Source organism: Microcebus murinus, chromosome 11, assembly GCF_040939455.1.
Source record: "Microcebus murinus isolate Inina chromosome 11, M.murinus_Inina_mat1.0, whole genome shotgun sequence".
Taxonomy (NCBI): Eukaryota; Metazoa; Chordata; class Mammalia; order Primates; family Cheirogaleidae; genus Microcebus; species Microcebus murinus.
The window spans coordinates 88,015,105-88,029,630 of NC_134114.1; the positions used below are offsets into that span (position 1 = coordinate 88,015,105).

At 43.0% G+C, this 14,526-nt stretch overlaps 1 protein-coding gene across 4 annotated transcripts in view; it reads right to left on the bottom strand.

The window, feature by feature from the left end:
• SEMA6A (semaphorin 6A) overlaps nt 1-14,526 on the bottom strand; it is a 123,784-nt gene that overhangs the window by 43,680 nt on the left and 65,578 nt on the right. For all 4 annotated transcript variants that reach the window (XM_076008298.1, XM_076008300.1, XM_076008299.1 and 1 more), the window contains 5 exons: nt 14,024-14,141; nt 9,821-9,881; nt 8,759-8,821; nt 7,920-8,021; nt 2,495-2,585 (listed from right to left, as the gene is read on the bottom strand). In XM_076008298.1, coding sequence (XP_075864413.1) covers nt 2,495-2,585; nt 7,920-8,021; nt 8,759-8,821; nt 9,821-9,881; nt 14,024-14,141 — 435 coding nt within the window. The remainder of the gene's footprint in view (nt 1-2,494; nt 2,586-7,919; nt 8,022-8,758; nt 8,822-9,820; nt 9,882-14,023; nt 14,142-14,526) is intronic.

Genomic DNA, 14,526 nt, shown 5'->3' on the forward strand with positions numbered 1-14,526 from the left:
ACAAAAAAGAAAGGGTGCATGAGCAAAAATGGGCTGACTAAATTACTATTAATACTTATATCCTGGGAGTCACACCTCTGTTATTAAACCCTGCCAATGTAGCTTCAGTAGCAGATATTCGCTTCAGTATTTCCAAAGTCACAAACTGAAAACATTCTGATATATAAGATGCCAAAGCAAAGAAGAAAGAAGAAGGGGTGGGTGCTGAGTTCAAACTGGCCTTTCTTTAAGAATTCATGCTTTTGGGGAGATATGCTTGAGGATACACCCCAGGCAAAAGAGAAAGGAGTGAAGATTAGTCCTTAGAACTTTTGATGCTTTCCTGGGTTTGCAAACACTCTGGCAACAAATAATGAGATGGGATGTTCTAGAACAGCAAAATCTATGTAGATTAAATGGAAATAATAATTATATCCAAAATAAAAAATTACTTCCTTAATTCATTTGTAGTGGATTACATATCTTCACTAATTGTTTGTCAAAGTGACTTATATACAATGTAGTACTGTTTAAGCTCTTTCATGGCTAGGATAAGCATAACGGTCTCAAGTTAGAGCTGTCTTGATATCTGCATTATTAACAGCGATATATCAGTAGTGTGAGCTGTAGTTTGGTAGATTTAAATTGCAGACAGTGAACCTTTCCATTGACAAAAAATATTACCTACAAATCACAACTTTTCTTTTGGAACATAAGACTTAGATTAAAAAGGTATTCTTTATTTATGACTATAGAATATATATTCTATATTCTTATAGCTCCGAGTCATGCAGATCTACTACCTGGTCAGTGGGGGGAGTAGGTGGGAGTGATGGGTATTCCTCCTCACTGCTGTCCAGGACTCTTTTTGTTTTATATTCATTTCAACACTGGGTATCTCACCAGAACTTTACTTGTAAAACAGAACATTTTCCTGCCCCTCTTGGTTGTGACATCGTTCACTTGCAAGGTGGATCTTCTATTAATAAGGGCTGAGCTGAGTTTTTATGAGATTTCAAACATTTCAATGAAAAACTATTCAAATATACCCCTAGGGGTGGGGTTAGTAGTCACAGTATTATCTCATGTGGCTTGTTCCAGCTCCTGGAAGCTTAGCAGGCTTCCTAATACTCTGCCCATTCTCCCTCTTCTGCCTCAGGCTACAACAAGTTCTCTTTTTAGTTTACAGATAAATTTAAATTCTTCCCTGCAGCTCACATCCTCCAAGGTCCCGACTAATGGAGGTTCCAAGTGTCAGAGAGGTGTTCCAGCAGTATTCAACCACTTGGGGACGTGATCGGGCACTCTTGCCACCATCCCTGCTCCTGCCCCTGCTTACAAATAGTTCCACATGACTGTGTTCTTGACACTGCTGCTTTAGGGGGAGAACTCAGTAACTTTTCCTTCTTAATTCTACAGTCTGTCACTGCAGATTCAGGCCCACAAATGGGTGGCACTGAGGTAGGGCTCAAGGAGCCAGAAACTAACCTTGTTTCATAATCAAAGCCCTAAAGTCCCTCATCCAGTTAGGATGTTCCAGTTTTTAGCCACTGTGATGGAAATTCTAGCTAACTGCTTTATTACATGCTATAACAATCACTGTTATACCAACACTTCCCTTTACACCCACCTCCACATACACAGCTGGTAATGAATTCCTAAATAAATTCCTAATTAAAGCACACAAACTCATACACAAAAATCCCACTAAATCTGAAAATAATAGCCTGTTTGCTATTTCGTTATATCCTTTGCAGCGGAAGGAAGGGGTGGGGTTGGAGAGTATGGTCAACCCAAGCAATGAGCGTTGTCTCTTAGCCACCACCATCATTTGGTCAGAGACAGGGGTGGGGCAGTGTAACCCATTCAGGACAATGATATTGGAGAAGATGTTTGTTGGCTGCTTATAGGTATGTGGCCTTATAGTTCTGAGAAAGCTTCCAGAAGCTTCCTTTTGTTTCATTTCCTTTTCCTTCCATATGTGGACAAGAAGACATGTAGCTCTAACTGGGGCTCACAGCCATGCTCTGCGAGAACAGCCAGTCTCATGATGAGTCGATGCAGAGCAGGGAAATGAAAGTAGTTGCATCCTGGATAATATCGTAGAATTGTTGAATCAAGCCAACCCCACAGTCTATCCTACCTTAAACAATAAATGCATATTGGTGGTTTTTTTTTTTTAATTTAAAATTTTATTTTTCCACATTGGTGGTTTGAGGTGGGATTTTCTATTATTTGAGCCCAAACATGCCCTAATTGATATAGCACATACTCAGTGCTATGTTGTTATCCTTTTCTGAAGCCACAAAATCAGGAGTGAGTGTGGCAAAGTCTTCTCTTGAGATGCAAAAGTACCATTTTCACACTGATTTTGAATGGAAAAGGCATTCTTAATTACAGCATTCACCAGAGAATCAAAGCACAACTGTGACTCCGTGAATCCCCAGAGCAGATTCCCAGCGACGGGCGGGAACACGCAAAAGCAAATGCAATGAGAAGAAATCGGGTCGTTTACCTGCAAACAGTGCAATGTTGGCGTGTTTGGTGTCATAAGGGCATCTGGCCATTCCACTAAATTCATCCCCAAAAGGTTCCAAAGTATCCATCTAAATGAAATAATAGAACTTAATTACGAACAACCAAAAGTAGTAAAGCAACTGATGTCTAAAAGCACTTATGTGCTAAGTAAATCATGCATGCTGTCAAATCATCTCATCAATACTTTCTGTTTCTGAGATAAATTAATACGTTTCTGATGAAGAAACTAAGGCTTAGAGAGATTGAGTCACTTGACCAAGGCTCTATAGCTGGGAGAGTCTGAAACTCAGTCATGTCTGATTGACTCTTAACCATTACAATAAACAGATTCCCATATCCTTATGGAATGAGCTAGAAATAAGCATTCTAACTCAAGGAATTTCTGAGGCAATCACTGAGAAAACCTACCCTCCTCCAAGCCCAATAATCTGTTCAGTCATGAAGGCTACAGAGAAAACTCAGTTTCTGGTTTTGTTTTGCCTGAGGAGTGCTGCCTTTGTGGACTAAATCCCAGTAGAAGACACTGGAATTTTCCTCCAGTTAGTTGGTGGCCTGTCATGGCGTCAGCAGAGGGGCAAAAACATGATGTAAGCAGAGCTCAGGTGGCCTTTTGCACCGACTCCAGAATCACGGAATGGCAGCTCTAGAAGTGATTTTAGAAACGTGCCCCAGCTTCAGATCCTGTAGATGGGAACAGAGACCTCCAAGCGGAGGGGCTCACACCAGTCCAAAGCAGTGAGGGGACAGCTGATATCTGACTTCCATCTCCCAGTGCCCAATCCAGGCCTTGTTCTTGTTCTTTTATGCCAGAGGTTATCACTGGCCTGCTGGTGAGTTTTGTTTGGCTATGTTAGCATGTTCAAAAAAAAAAAAAAAGAAGAGCCTAAATTTTTAAAAAAGGAAGATTTCAAATGAAAACCTGGATTTCAAGTGGGAACGTCAACTGGGGCCCTTTTTAACCTAGTTGCAACAGCCAGGCACAGCCCACCCCTGCTATGCTCTTCGGATGAGCACATGGTCTCCAGCACTGAGGCCCCTTTGGCCTCAGACTCTCTCTTCATCCTGCTTGTTGAACTCCTATAATCTGCCTGCCTGGCCCCACAGGCATCTGTGGGTGTGGCAAAGCCTTGCCAGCTCCTTACCAAACTCCATTTCTCTTTCCTCCAGATGGCACTAAATGACATTTCCCATCCTCCCTTGCAGTTGGGTGTGGCCATGTGACTGAGGTCTGGCCAGAGTGGAATGTAAGGACATGTGTCGCCTCTAGGTCTTGCCCCTCAAAACCTCCCAGGGTCCTCCACTCTGGCTGCCTTTCCACATTCTGCCCCAGGTACAGAGCATTCTAAGAGTCTTGGAGATGGTGGAGGTACGAGCAGCACGGAGCCTGGCCTTCTGATGACCTTGCGGAACAGACTTCTCTCACCGACCCACACCTGACTGTAATGTGAGCAGCAAATAAACCTCTTTGTTCAGCCACTGGCATTAGTCAGAGGTTGGCCTACCTTGACCAGTAAAACAGTGGCTCCTGCTTTACACCTCACCGCCTCCTTCCTCATGCCCTGGGATCTTCCTAGCGTGCAAAGTCTCAGCACCACAGAGTCCACGGAATGATCTCTATGCCATTAGTGTTTTTTTATTCATTTGTGTTTTGATCCTCTTTACGGTTTTAGGATATTTTGTTTATTACTTGGAGTCGCATGGTTTGAGCACAGATTTGAAAACCGAAAGAAGATAAACCCAGGGCAGCACTGGCGCTGAGGAAGGACCCATGGGCAGGCCGTTGGCAGTAACTGCCGCTGCCCCAAATCAAGGTGCTCAGGCCACGGCCCAGGAGGGAAGGGTGCGGTTCCCACTGAGCAACTGTGTGTCCTCCATTGAATTGTGCCTTTTGCCCTAAACCCTTTGAAACCATTTCAGGGATAGGACAGGCCTTTTCATCTGTAAGCCCTTGAGACGGTCTCTGTTGAAGCCACCCTCGTTTTTTAAACTGTAGTTGTGAGTCACATAAAACAGTTGTGCTATAAACATATATTTTTAGGGGAAAGATGGCCAAATCAGACATTCTTTAAAGCAATGTACTCTTCCCTCCAGAACATTTTTTATGAAAATCTTTTTCAGATATTGTATCCCAACAAGAGCTTTCTGTTGAACCGTGGCAGACTCTGCGGTCTGTGGCCTGGCAAGTATTCAAAAGCGATGCTTAGCACACAACGATGCCACGGAAATGCCCTTATCCCAAGCGGTGCATACTCTAATCCCCACAAGCAGGGAAACAATAGACAAGGAGGATCTGTTTTTTAAGATGTGCCTACTCTTAAAAATGTGGCCATAGCTACTGCTAGTCAAAGGGAGAAAGCAGTGAAGAACTCGTGTTTTGGTTTGTGACTTTGGGAAAGTCCAAAGACAAAAACAATGCCATGATGACACCTTCTTTCCATGAAGTAAGAACTAATCCTTGTAGAAGTCATCACCTCTCAGCCTTAACAGCAGCCCCTGGGAAATTAAATCACCATAGGGTGCAGATAATTATATGAAGAACTGGCCTGGGTTTTGCAGAAGTTTAAAAGAACGAGAAGGAAAAAGTATGGAGTGTAGTTTTAGATTTATAGTGAGTAGCCTTCAGAATTCTTCCCCAGATAATCTTGTTTGGGGCTATCATCTTTCTAATACATTCTGCTTACTTCCGTTATAAAAATTATATAGATCAGGACATGGTGCAGAGGCAGAGACTGAAAATTTGCCACTCTCCTGCTTCACGTTACTTAATCAACTTGACGCTTGCCTGCTATGATGAGGCTTGGGCTTTTCAGTGGAAGACTGGTCACTGTTTTTGCTTTGAACCTGACCTGTGGATAAAAAGCACTTAAGAGAGAAGCTGTCACTCTCCCTGCAGGCAAATACACTGCATCCCAGGTCATCTGCAACGTCGCGCAGTGCCCCGAGTCTAAACGAACACTTTTCTAAGCAATGCCGAGGGTTCTCACTAGCATAGGCGTACAGACAAGGACTGAGCATGAACAATATTCTGAGAGGCCCGGGCTCCCAGAAGATGTCTCAGCAGATGTGGCTAGAACAAGCTAGAGGTGATGGCATCACTGGAGGTGCAGCATCGTGGGAAATGGAACATGTACAGGAAGAATGTGCTAGAAACACTCATAGCCTATGTATCACAGTGCCAAGAAAACCTGTAATTTGTTGTGAAAGATAGCTTTCCAGCTAGGGAATTCCTTGGGATTTGTTAGAAGCATCCATCTTAATGAATCCTAAACAATGACAAACAGGGATGGAATATTAAGTGGCAGAATTAAAGTCGGAGCTTCAGCTGTATGCTGTCACCGGCCGGAATAAATGTTGGGTAGGACTGGCTGCCTCTACCATGAACTGATGGATCTTGTCTTTACTTAAAAACTTGACGTTTTGTTTAGGATGGATTTTTTTTGTTCTCATTTTGATGTTTAAAAATATAGCATTACAAATGTAATTTATCTTAATTACTGAAGTTTCTGGTGCCCCTTTCACATTGTGTGTCTGAGCTGAGTGCCTCACTTGCCTTGCCCTAATCCTGGCCCTGCGGGAGCCCATTTACGAGCACAACGTGGAAGACAAGCACAGGGGTAAAACAGAGTCTCCCTTCAATCCTTCAATATCTACACCAGAAGGCGGGGGGTGGAGGGGTGGGGGGGAGGGGTCTTTTCTGGTGAGCCTCCTGCTTCTGATTCCAGCCCATCATGGCTTTTCTCCTTCTTCACACTCCTGGGGTTTCATTGATGATGAGGAAACTCAAGCGTATATTTCTCCCCACATCTCTCGCTAACTCAAGGTGTACCCATCTTCTTGCTGGATACCTTTATTCACGCCCCACAGGCACTGCCATCCACAGTGGCAGGCGTGCACGGGGTGCGCAGAATGGAGTGCCACCCACCCCAACCCCAACCCCAACCCCAACCCCAACCCCAACCCCAACCCCAACCCCATTGCTCTTAATTTCCTGTCTACAGTGGTGGCAGCCCCATACCCACCCACCAAGAGACAGCCTAGCAGTCATTCCTGACTCCTCTCTCTCTCTTTATCCTACACTTCTTATCAATTATTAAATCCTACTGGTTTCAGTCACTTAAGTACTTCCTCAATCTCTTCTCTTCCCTTCATCCCTGGGGCCACCTACCTCTCTAGCCTCTTTCTGTCAACACTTGTCACTTCAGAACCAAATGAAGTTTCTCAAGCTCAAGAGGCCATTTCTTCCTCCATGCCTTTGCTCATGCTGTTCCCCTGCCTGAAATGCCCTTCCTCCTTCATATGGTTAACTTCTGCTTGTCCTCTAAGACAGAGGTTAGGCACGACTTCATTCGTGATTTATTTCACAAAAGCACCTGTTTGCGAGGCACTGTGTTAGCTTCCGGACAATCACAGATGTGATTCCTACCCTCGTGGGGCCTATGTTTCTAATGGTGGGGACATCCGTGCTCCAGGTAAGAGAAAAACAGGTAGGGAAGTTTGAAGAGAGGAAGATATTTACCTCTTTCCTGAAGCATTCCCTGACTCCCCATCTCAAGCTATGGCAAGAACGTTTGTGTCGTGCTTCCATAATACTCTGCATGATGTCACCATGGCAGTGGCCCCACCGGAACTGTAGTTTTCTGCTCCTTGCCTGGCTGCCCCCGGTTGGGGGCCTCCTATCTGTCTTTACGACCTCAATGTCTGGCCACGGTAGAAACTCCGCACGTGTTTGCTGAGTGACCGACTGGCAGAGAGGCGTGCAAGGAAAGCTAACGGATGTGGAGCCGAGACCTTAGCTCCCTGCTCCTTTAGCAGGACCTCTATGAGCCGCGTCAACGCAAACTGGATTTACTAACTCTTTGAGAGGGTTTTTTTTGTTTCCTTGCATGAAGGCCAAGGTAAGGCAGACCACGGTTAAGTCAGCTGAGCGCTAATGAAATTAAATTCCTGTGTTCTTGAAAAGTCTTACCTAGTGGAAAGTCTACGGGTTCAAATGGCATGGTTTTGAGGAACGTTTCAGAATAGGAATCACTCACCATATAAGTGTGCTTTTGTGCTCAGAGTGCAGGTAGTGGGGGGAGGGAGGGAGAAAGGGAAAGAGAGAGAGAGGAAATCCACGTGGTGTACATGGTAAGTATGTCAGTCTTCTGAACAATACAGAATAGGGTCTCACACAAGCTCACTTCGCCGGGTAGCTCTTTAAAGATGTGTCAATCAACCCTGAACAAACAGGAAGCTTAGAAGCCTGCTCAGGATCACTCATGGGCAGCAATACATTAAGTCGAACAAGTGAGAGGAACCCAGGTGGTGTTGAATTACCCCTCTTAGGTTGCTGAAGGTGCAAGCAGAGTAAATTACGAAATACCTCCTGGCCGACTGGTTCCGACAGACGAATAGCATTTTACCTTATAGTTTCTGCAGGAGGGGTTGAAGGCGTTAGTTCCGCAGACAAACAACATGTCATTGTGTTTCTTCAGAAGAACTTTAATAAAGTTGTGACACTCATCCTGAAAAAATAATTCAAACTGTTCTGTGTGGAGTCCATGCAACACAGAAACCCGTTCTTTACCGTATACCACCGCGGGCTGCCCACAGTGAGGTTAAAATGAAGGCTCGGGAGTTCCCCTGTTAAAAGTTCAAGTTCTTCCTGATGTCAACCAAAAAAGTCGAGGTGGAAAGCAGCAACTGCCGCCTCAACAGTGAATAAAAACATGGCACGGAATGGAAGAGCGTGTTTTTATTTTATGTCACAAAAGGAAGGCAAGCCTGGAAGTGCCAACCTCCTATCATATTAATTTTAATGCCAGGTGCTCCAGGGCTCCCTAATGTACAAAGCTTCTGGATGAAGTGTGTTTTTCTGTTGTTATATGACCGACGGCACAAACCCCGTGTGTCTGCGGCAGGCTTTTATGAGCTGGTGCACGGACTCCCCGCGGGCCTGGGACCGCGAGGTGGGCTGGCTGGCGGGCACTCAGCAGGCTCTGGGCGGCCAGCTTTGTGTCCATAATCCCCAGTGGGCCTAAGCAGTTCACGATGCAGTCCTAGCAGCTGTCGTCATGTTTCATCACATTAAAAGCAAACTATTTTTGCAAATTAAAGCCTTCAATAAGTTGATGGAAAAAGCAATTACTGGGGGAAAAGGGAATAGCATGCGACCCGCTTCTACATCACAGTCTACGGCGGGAGATAACAGTCAAAAACTTAACCCGAAGTGGCAGCTGCAAGAGAAATGAAAATTGCCTACCTTATGTTTTCCCTTCATTCTGCATGTGTCTACATCGGCCTGTCTAGATTTCCATGTCAGTTTCTGCAGGGATCAAGAAAGAAATCAATTAGAGCGCAGAGGTTGCTGCATTTGATTTTAGAAGAGTTCCCTAGGGGAGACTAGAGGCTGAACATATATTTATTGAAAGCTTTCCGCACCCTTTCTCCATGATTAATTCACCATAACAACAAAAGATGAGAGTTGGAAACATTCATTTAATTTTGAACTCCTATCTATTCATTTAAACCACAAAATAGTTGACTTATCTCTTTGAGATAAAGATGAAGGAGGAAGGAAAGAAGAGTAAACAACAGTGTGGAAATTTTACATAAAATATCCAAATTAACTTGCTAAATTATGTTCATTTTGATAAAGTACATGTCCTGACCCTTTCCTTTCAGTTGATAAATCAGTTTTTATAAAGGAGGCCTTTTCCTTAAAATATGGAAGTCATTTTCTTAAACATAAAGGGGACATTCACATCAGGTGGACAAAGATTTAATTCAGGTTATACTCCTTCACATAAATTAATGACCTGAGGGGATCTTTTACTTCTAGGGCACAAGATTTGTTAACTAAAATATCTCCACTTGGAGTTATAAGCAAAGCTTAGGTTATACTTTATGTCTGTCCAAAATGGATAACGATCAAATTCTTGAACCAAGAATAGTCAAATCAAACTTAATATTATAAGACATGGAAATATAACATGGAAATATTTATGGAATATGTTTGTGGAATAAAATTTTACTTGTAAAAACTGATATTTTCCTGTATAAAAGTGGCAATATTTTTATTAAAGGAGTTTAGAAATTAGCTCCAAAATGTATATGCACACAAATATTTGATGAGGAAAATATGAAGCATAGAACATGCATTAAATCCTAAACTACCCTCTAATTAGGTTTTTACAAAATCTGTATTGGCATTTCCAAATTATTCTTAGCCACATCATGTCATCCATGCATTTAAAATACATACTTTCTTCAAGAACTATCCTAAGTTCCTTCATTTTAGAAAGATGGTTTTCAAACAACTTACTTTGCTACAATAAATTTCTTCTGTGTGTGATGTGTCTATATCAACAGTATAAATATGGTCCCTATAAACAAAGAAAAATTAATACAAGGTCAAACATAAGAGTCAAGACAGTTCATTTTCTGCTGAACGAGTTATATCTCATTCAGGGCAGAGAAGCCCATACCCATATTTTTAAAAAATAAGACATCCACATACAAGAAAAAGAAAGGACCTCAGCCTTCAACAGATGCCTCTGGATCCCATTTAGTACCTTCGGATAAATCATGGCATCTTGCTCCAAGGAACACCTTTTATGAAAGCTTTCCTACAGCCACTGCTCTCTGATACCAGAGCTACAGCATCTGCATATTCATAGCTCAGGAGGAAGGACTCTGGAAGTTAACTTGGCCCAAAGACTGGAACACAGATGGGTTCTCACGCCCTTTCAACGTCCTCAAATCCATGTACCAAATACTTGGTATTCAGCGTGCCACATTGGTTCATCAAGGGGGCTAACAAAAAAATAATCTCCATCTCCATCTCTCTTTAGAAAACATATTTTCAATCCTAGCTTTGATGATTTGATCGACAAGATGGAAAATAATAAAGGTGAAATTATTTCCAGAAGCCACTATTTTCTTCACAAGATGCTGGTCCATTACAGTCTAAAACATACTCGAGCTAAAGTTTACATTTCTTGCTCCTATTCCCCTTCCTGTTTTGCTGAGAATTCGGTTGTCTTTACGATTTGCTGCCAATCTCCCCTCGGAAGGGGAGAAACAGAATCGGCAGCTCAGGTGTGGGGCTATATTTAAACATCCCCTTCTGTGCGAGCTGAGCACAAGGGCGTTTTTGTCTGGAATTCAGAAGAAAGAAAAGAAAAGAACTACACTCAATGGAGGAGATGGGGGGCTAGGGAAGGAAGCAAAACAGCTCATTTTCCCTTGAAATAACATTGACTTTTTCTAAAATACAGGAAGTCCTGGGGTTGGAAAATTACCCACAGCTTTAAACCAGGACCTCAAGTCTCCCGTGCAGACTGTCAAGCCCCCATATTACTTAAAAGAAAGGGGAAGGGGGAGAAGAAGGAAAGAAAGAAAGGAATTATTTGTAAGATTCACTTTACTCTCTCTCTCTATATATATACATATATATGTGTGTGTGTATATATATACACACACACACACACACACACACACATATTCAGTTCTTGGGAAATCTGTTTGCTACTGCTTTTAGGGAAAGTACAACAGAAAAAAAAGAAAGAAAAATAAAAACAGGCTCTCTCACGTGAATATAAAAGGAGGGGGCAGGGCCGTTGGCTGACAAAATTCCCTTGCCTGCTATTGAACTGTGAGTGTGTGTGTGTGTGGGGGGGGGGGGTACGGGGGAGAATGGAGAGCCTGTTCTGTAAATTGCTGAATTGGGAAGTTTCTTCAAACTTCAGTATGCTGCCAGGATTGCCCTGTCCTTTAATTTCAAGGCACTTTTACTGCATTTGTTGATTACTTGTTTGACTTTATTGGGGGTGTTGTGGTCAGGCTCATTATTGGAATGGGATTGCCTATTACCCTGGTATCAGGTTTGAGAGGACTCTAGGCTTTTCCTTGCCCTGCCTACCCTCCAAACTTAAGAAGGGGCTGAATATATGAATTGTAAATTAACAGCTGATTAATATGCACTGGCAACTCCTCAGAAAGCTCTCAGATTGCCCCCTTTTGGCATGGCCTATTTATGTTAATTAGCAGTTTAGAGATTAAAAAAGAAGAGGAATTTACAAAGTGGATAATAATAAAGCAGAATTGAAAGGGGTTCTTGCCACCAAGCCTCCCTCAGTCCCTGGGCTCTGGATGGGACTTGGCTTGTGACTGCTGACACCAATTGTCTGGAAGGACTGGGAAGCCTTTTAAAAAGAGAATTCCGTGAATGAAATCTCCGTTTGCACGATGGTGATCTTTTTTAATATCCAATAGATCCTATGGCTCGGCCAACAGAAACGGTGCTTTCTGGGAAAGCGCAGACTAGGGTCAGGGGCTGCTCCCAACCGCCGGCCGTGCATCCCACGCTTCCTACGCTGCTCCTCCTGAATTAAGTTATTTGAACATAAACTGACTTAATCCTAGGACTTCCTCTTCCCCCTCCAATGAGCAGCACTGAATTGTGTTGCCATGGCTTGAGCCCAGGGAAAGGATTTAACTGTAAATCGCGTTACTTGCTGCCTAGGAGCCTGGATCTCTCAGAGTAATGTTGGGAAATGTGAAATTAAAAGGGAGGAGAGGCCCTAAACACGGTGGCCACAGAACTCTTCCAGGAATTTTTCTAAAGGTGTGTATGGAAGGGAAGTGGCTGAGTATGGCGTGAAAACCAACATGTCAACATGTTACAAACTTGACCTTGAACGAAAGATGAATCAATCTGTCATTGTTTTTTAAAAAATTAAATGTGTTTCTTCTTTTTCTCCTTCTATTTCTTCTTTTTCCTTTCTTTCCTTGGGGTGGGGAGTTAGAATAAAATTGTCTTGGTTTTAACGAGCTGGAATAATGGTGACTTTTAAGTCTGCACAGGACCTTACTCCTGACACTCCTCTTGCCCTGGACCTGCAGTCCAGGCCCTGTGAAATCACCGGGTACAAGGGCAGGCTGTTATGTCATTTCCCCCCCAGAGACTCAATTGCAAAGTGAACAATTCCCAGGAGATTACTGAGTTGAACTATTTCTCACAGATCCAATGTGTAATCATTTGTTTTGATCAGCCCTTAGGTAATTGGGTGCAAATGTAATCTAGCTCAGCTACATTCAGGAAATCAGAAACGATATTTAAGGGATCTTCTGATATTCTACTGAGCACCTCACTGTGATGCTTAATAATGAATAACCACAATGACTATGCTTTGGGGCAACAGCTATTAGAAAGTTTCTACCAGAACAAATAGTTCAGCCTCTACTCCCTAGTAGACAGCATAGTCCAGAGAGTGATAGCGTGTTCCCTAGAGCAAGACCATCCTGGTTCAAATCCTGCCTCTGTCATTCTGGCCTCGTCACTATACCCCTCTGTCGCTTGGATTCCCCCACGAAGACATGGGGATAATGACAGCTCCTCCTATGGTTGTTTCCAGGATTGAATTAAATAGCATTCATAAAGAACTTACAACTATATCTGTTAATTGTGTGTGCACAACATACCAGTTGCATGTGCTATGTAAGTATTTGTGTTTTGATGTTGCTCCCTGTGAGCAAATAGAGGGTACTCTCAGGATGCTTTGCCAATGGTGTTTTACTTTATCTTGCAAAGCTTGTCACCTCAGAACACCTAAGTGCTTTAAAAGGTTTGAACACTATCGTTACACATAGGTTCTTTACCAATGCTCACAGCCAGATACAAACAAAATCTCCATTTCCTCTTCCCAGTGGGGAGTGATCAATCAGTCTGGACCTGGGAAAGATCGCAGTGGAGCGCCACAGGCCCGTGCTCCTGCTCGCTGTTCATGTGCAGTTATTCTGAGTGAGCTACATGCCTCCAAACGGGGCTCACATATTGTTGGCATACCAAGGGACCTCATTAAGGTAATCAAATTCAACCTATCATTTGGCAAAGGACACTTATGGCCACAGGAGGTGTGGTCTAGCTACAGTAAGGGCAGAATTAGAACAAAAGCCTAAATCCATGTGATCCGTATTTAAACAGTATTCTTACCACGACATTCAGCCTTAAGGTGTTGATCTGTCTAAATAACATTTCCTCATTGCATGAATATTTTTTTACTACAGCCAAATAAAAAATCTTCCAGAATATATATATTATGCTTTCTTTGATTGCCATTGCCATTCTTTCAAAGTAATGATATATGCTGTTAATGATATATATACCCACTGCAAAAATTCAAATAGGTTTAACATACACGCTTCTCCATGCACACTATATAATACGCATTTACACATTCAATTTAATTTAACAAACAAGTATGAAGGAGCAAGGCACTGTAGTGGCTGCGTATATTTGAGTATAAGCTCCAAAATGTGCAATTAATTTTACCTAAATCCCATAAAGCTAAACAGACACAGACAATCTTGAAAGAATGATTGCTCGACAAATTAAAGTCGCCTTTAACTTAAAGAACATTCTCTTTGAGAACCTCAAGATCTGAAAAATGCTGCCCAGCTGGTCCATTTAGGACCTTGGACCTTCGGACACTCTGAAGCCAGCTGCGAGGAAAAGGCCACGCACCTAGCAGCAATGTACAGGGTTCTGTTCATGATCATAATCATCTGGATGTCCAGTTTGTGCCTCTGTGTGGTGTTCCGTCCTGGCTTGTGGCCCACAAACACCGGATACTGTTTTGTATCTGTGAAAAGAGAACATGGGGCAAGAGGGGGAAACGCAAATCAGGCCACGCATTGACAGGGCGGGGAGGGGCGGGGGTGGGCCACAAAACACAGTGTGCTAAAGTCAGACCGTGCCTCCATTTTCCATCTCCCAATGAGTCTGTTCTTTTAGGAAATACTATGAGAGAAGAGTGCTCTTTAAGGACGATCAAGTTGCAGTTTCATTTCCAGATGACAATAAGCCTAGACTTCTATTCCTAAGTGTCACCAGTTCTGACTTGCTCCTCTTTCTGGGGTTTAAACTTGCCAGTGAACCCTTTGCAGGAAGGTGCTCTTTTCTTCCACAGTTTTCTTTTCATCTTCTGCAGAGTGCTAAGCCTGAGGAGGCAGTCTGCCAAAGATCTT